This window comes from Merops nubicus, unplaced genomic scaffold, assembly GCF_000691845.1.
Source record: "Merops nubicus isolate BGI_N331 unplaced genomic scaffold, ASM69184v1 scaffold13644, whole genome shotgun sequence".
Taxonomy (NCBI): Eukaryota; Metazoa; Chordata; class Aves; order Coraciiformes; family Meropidae; genus Merops; species Merops nubicus.
Genome location: NW_008603656.1, coordinates 46,893 through 52,521, shown reverse-complemented (window position 1 = coordinate 52,521; position 5,629 = coordinate 46,893). Strand labels below are relative to the sequence as shown.

Sequence of the window (5,629 nt, the reverse complement as noted above, 5' to 3'; positions counted from 1 at the left end):
AATACAGGCTGGGAGAGGACACATTAGGAAGCAGTCCGCTGAAGAAAGACTTGGGGGTACTAGTAAATGAGAAGCTGGACATGAGCCACCACCACACAATGACAGCCCAGAAGGCCAATTGAATCCTGGGCTGCATCAAAAGAAGTGTGGCCAGCAGATGGAGAGAGGTGATCCTGCTGCTCTACTCTGCCCTGGGGAGACCTCACCTGCAGTACTGTGTCCAGCTCTGGAGCTCCCAACACAAGAAAGACATGAACCTGTTGGAGGGCATCACAAAAATTATCAGAGTGCTGGAATACCTCTCCTATGAGGACAGGCTGAGGGAGTTGGGGCTGTTCAGCCTGGAGAAGAGAAGGCTCCAGGGAGACTTTATAGAGACCTTCCAGTACCTGAGAGCGGCCTACAAGAAAGCAGGGGAGGGACTATTCACAAGGGTTTGTAGTGGCAGGACAAGAGGTAATAGCTTTAAGCTAGAAAAGGGTAGATTTAAGGTTAGATGTTAGAAAAAAGTTCTTTAATATGAGGGTGACAGATCACTGGAATAGGCTGTCCAGACAGATGTTCCCTATCCCTGGAGGCATTCAAGGTCAGGCTTGATGAGGCTCTGAGTAGCTTGATCTAGCTGGAGATGTCCTTGCTTTTAGCAGGGGGGTTGGAATAGATGACCTTAGGAGGTCCCTTCCAACCCAAACAGTCTATGATTCTAATTTCTTTGCTAGTGACAGATAAACAAAGAGGGTGGATGAAGTTCAGCTTGTCTTAAGCAACGTTATTCTTTGAGACGTATTTTATGAGAAAGATACTAATAGAAGTAGTAAAAGAAAAAAAAAGCACTTGAAATGGAACCATTTTACTCAGATGCATCTTTTCAGCTTTGGAAAGCCCTTCTAAGCATTTTAGAGGCTTGTATGTTTTTAAGTACTGATGTTAAGTTACAAATCACTAAGGTTAGAGATTTTTTTTACCTGAATAGTCTCGATTTTTTCCCAGTTAAACTTCAAAATTATTATTTTTTAAATTACAACTACGGTAAAATAAGTTTTATGTAATTGCTTATGGAGTTCTATGTAGCTTTATTTATTTTATTCATTCGTTAACTTTTCACCTTTATAAGCATGATACATACTTTCTTACTTAGATATGTACGAAAATACACATGTACACAGTTATCTAGAAATATATCAGAAGGTAAAGGAATATTCTTATGCACCCGTTAAACACTTCATGGAATTCAGTCAACATTTAGCACTAACACTCTATGTATGAGAATAAGCAGCAGCAGCAAAAAAAAACAACCCACAACTGAAACAGTTTAGAAATTCATATTATCATTTTGCCAATAAATTTACCCATACCTGGTGTGGATGGTCTTTCCAACATATTCAAATGATGGTAAATAAAGGCTTGACTGTCGTGAACTGTGTCCATATCAATCTCCTCCTCTTCTTGAGAGTTTGAGAACTAAGATATCAGGAAAAAGAACATAAGCAGATGCTAATAACTCCTAAGAATATAACTAAATAGGACTTAAAATATTTTATTTTTGAGGTAAACTGGGGGTGAGAGGGAAAGGAAGTGATATTTACCACTGCAAAGGAATAAAAATTTAACAGAATTAAAAAGGGTCAGTGTCTTGTCTTCTAATTTACCATGAAGCTGTGTGAACAAGAGCATTAACAGCCAACTTTAGTTCTTGCCAGCCAATAGAGGATCTGATGGGAGGTGATTTTGCCAAAGTAAGCGTAACAACTACTGTACACATATACACAACATGTCTTTTGTTTGAACACAGCTTTAAGGGAAGCCAGCAGACGCCTCTGCTGTCGCTCTGAACACCCTACATATTGCGCAAGTTGAATTTCCATTTCTTACTCTGATTTTGAGTTTGACTTTACTGTCTTCATTCTTCTCTAGTATTTGCCCTGGCTCCAATGGAGACCCGAGTGGCATATCAGCCTTCCTCTTCACCCCCTGATGATGACCAGAAATGCTGGATGCTGTTTCCTTAATAAGATGATCATCCTCCTGAAGCAGCATTAAAAGATCAAAATTAGAAGATAGCAAGAGCCATATTTCAGCCTAAAAGAGATTTGAGAGCTGAAAACACTTTTGAGTAAAGTGGGTGATTTGAACAAAGTTTTCCCTGTAGTACTGGCAAAAAAGTATTTTCTAAAACCCTGTATGGATTTGTGCCAACTCCTCCTACAAACGTAGTTTCTCTTCACTGCTGTCCCTGCTCCCTCTGCATATCTAGTGTTGGCATCTTCTCTGTCCCTTCTCACAATCCTGGTACTGTTGGTGTGCAACAACATTTGCTGCCTCTGAATAGCCTTTCTATGAATGTGTGCCTCGCAGCCTCTCCTCAGTCCAAATCACAGCTGAGAAACTGTGATAGCCTCCGATCTACACATGGGATTTATCTACATCCTTCAGTTAGCTTTAAAAGCTAATGCTTACTTTGCTGAACACAAACCATAATGAGCACATAACTTGGAGGTTATTTTGATTTCATAACAATACTATTAGTAAGAGTTGAACTGTTCTGTAAACTACTGCTTAGATTATCACCAGAAACAAGGTCAAAGGAATATAAAGATAGCAGGAGAGTCTATCAAGTTACATGTACAGTCATTAAAATGGGAGGCAGGGGTTCCAACACGTCCAATACACAAAACACAGAAGGAAAGATAAAGTATCCACAGAAGCAAACATCATTAAAAGCCCACTAAAAACTAGACTCTCAAGAGTGTGTGGTGATCCACTGAACTGCTCTTCCTCTATCCTACAACAGGCACTCTAGCCCCACAAACTCTTTCTTTGAACAATTCAATTTTATGAAGTGGTTAACTTCCAGCATCCTTAACAAATTCAGTGTCACAAGTCTATCAGTACTGATAGTAACACATTTATGCTCTCAGAATATACAGTCTGCTTTAAAGAATCTAGTTAATCTGATATATTCTATCACTTGTTAATTATTTTTTCCCACAAATAAGTATTTCCTTTTTCATTCCTATTATTTATCCCCACACACTGCTGTTGTGAAACATTTTAGGATGTTTCCTGATGTGAGAGGCATAATTATTTTGTTTATGTTACTGGTTTGATTTTTTTTTTTTTTTTTACAACAAAAATCAGTTCCTTGAATTCTGGGGGAGTTACCATGAAAATGGTAACCTTACAGTCATGGGTAGGAGAACAGAGATGAGGCAGAGAGAAGGCATGAAGTGTGAATTGAGGCTTATACTAATGCCGCATTGTCACACTAGTGTAAGTCAGAGCTGCTGCTAAAAAAAGCAGCCTCTTCCTCACACATTTCTGTCCTGGGAAACCAGAAACACTTATATAATGCATGATGAACTGGACCAGGTAACCGACCCAGCGGGAACCATACATTCCTCCCAGCATCCAGCTCACTATGCAGCAGCACCTGTGCTGGCACAAGGGAAAGGACAGTACAGGAAAAAGAAGAGTTAAGAGGAAATTGTCTACTAAGATAGTCTGTTTGCTAAAAAAGTTTGGATGTTCACTGAACTACAGCCTAACAATCTGCCAACAAAATGTTTCCTGCTATTTAATTCTGATGTTTATGCACAGCAAATTAGGACTTACTACATGCTGTAAATACACAGGATAGCTCTAAAGGTATTTGATCCCATCATCATTTTCTCCTTCTACTAGAAATAACCTGCAAGGTACTGTGATAATTTGCATCCTCAGTATACTTCTGAATAACAGTAATTTAGAAATGAACTATGGGATTGATAAAGTAACAGTAAGCAACCCATTCAAAAGGGTGGAAAGAGTTTCAAACATGCTAACCACATGTTTGCATTCTCTTTCAGGATTTACTCTTAAGCAGTTTCAACCAAATGTAGTTTTTGAAACAGTTAAGAAAATTTCTCATTATTTTCATGTCTGTTGATTTTTTTCCCCCTCATAAATGAATTTGTCCAACAAAAAAACTTAGTCCTGCAGCAGTGGCAGTTACTCTGAAGAAAAGTATGACCTGAATAGTTTATAAGATCTATTTGCTAACTACATAATGGTTTATGTGTTAGGACTGAAGCCTTTGAAACCAGAAAGATATAAAAACTCATTGTATGCCATTTCTCAGAAGTTGTTACAAATCCTTCAGAGCACAGTACTAAAATCATCAGATTCAAGTGTTCGACAAAGATGTGCTAAAGTTCCAACTTTCATATCTCTTAAAGTTGCTTAAAAAGAGCTATATCTATGTGTTTTAAGATGTAATGAATTTACTTATAAAAGGTTTTCATTTTAGAAATTGCATAACTTGCCTTTAAGCAATATTATTAATCTAATAAAACTTATCACAGCATCAAACATTTCTGCGAATCACTTCATGTCTCATAAGCAATATGCAAAAAGTTTTATAAAGAAAGAAATTATGAGACTAGAAAAAAAGTAAAAAACTTGCATATGCTATACAAAACAGTTAATGTAAAAAAAGTCAGGGTACACACCAGCTTCTCAAGTGGAAGGAATAAAAAGTAACAAGTTATAAAGATAGCTGACGTAAAGCATGAGAAGCTTGAACAGAATACAAACTTAAAGCAGCAACCAGAGCAAGGACTCAGAGCCAGCTGAACAGACGGTTTGTGCTTACTGTGTTCTGAAATCCTACTGACTGGCCGTGGTTGTTAGCAATATTCACAGGTTCCTGATTATTTGCAACTGATTCAGGGATAATCGTGGGATTAAGTACAGCCTTCTTTTCTTTGAGATTAAGGACAAGTCCAAGCTCTGGTAATGGTAAGCAAGAAGGTCTGCTGAGGCCAAAAAGTGTGAAATAGAGGTCCACTGCACCACATCGTAATCTCCAGTCATGTGAAGTTCCTGAAATCCAAAAGAGCTTCTTGTTAATACAGACGCACAATCTTCTCCCTGAAAAAACAGTTTAAGTGATCTGGACCCAACAGAGTATGATATTTTCTGTGTTTAAGATTGCTGTTATTCCTGCCTCTTATTGACTCAAACTCATCTACCACATCCTGTTTAAAAAGAAGGCTTTGAGTTGTCTGGGTTGTAAGCTGCACATATCTAGCAGAACAAGAATAGGAAATGAAGTGCTACAATAATGTAATGAAAATAAAAGCAAAATAATCACACCCATATGCTTGGGTTTAGACCTTCATTTTAAGTTTTTATGTCAGACAATTAAATAGAACATTTTGTTATCAAACTGACTTCCTGTATTAATGGATTTGGTCGCATTGCCTATGTATTCCTTGAAATGTGGTAAGAGCTTAAGCATGACAGGTCCATACTCTCTGGAAAACACACTGACAGACAAACAAAGGGGCAATGAATGGATATGCTTTCTGATGTCACTACCATGTCATGTACTTCACTGAACACTCCGTATTTTAACTTGTGCTCATACTGGACACACATATTCTTACTGCACAGACCAATACTTCACCGATTTTATTTTTCACTGCAAACTGGGTACTGCTGCTTTTGTATCTTCAAACACAAATGGTCAAGGCACGTTTGGCACCAATCACAGCAGAAAGACACCTAACATCTGGTGCCAGGCTGCAAATACAGTGATTCTGGTGTTAAATCAGCCCAGCTCGACTGATTGCAAGTTTATTGAACATAT

General features: G+C 38.1%; 1 protein-coding gene across 1 annotated transcript in view; it reads right to left on the bottom strand.

Moving 5' to 3' along the window:
* Nucleotides 1-1,355: 1,355 nt before the first annotated feature.
* Nucleotides 1,356-5,629, bottom strand: part of TAF2 (TAF2 RNA polymerase II, TATA box binding protein (TBP)-associated factor, 150kDa) — a gene marked incomplete at its 3' end in the record, with an annotated part of 50,699 nt that continues 46,425 nt past the window's right edge. Inside the window, exons 23-25 of the mRNA XM_008938747.1 lie at nt 4,631-4,860; nt 1,873-2,025; nt 1,356-1,461 (exon numbers count right to left, since the gene is read on the bottom strand). Of these exons, the coding sequence (XP_008936995.1) occupies nt 1,356-1,461; nt 1,873-2,025; nt 4,631-4,860 (489 nt within the window). The remainder of the gene's footprint in view (nt 1,462-1,872; nt 2,026-4,630; nt 4,861-5,629) is intronic.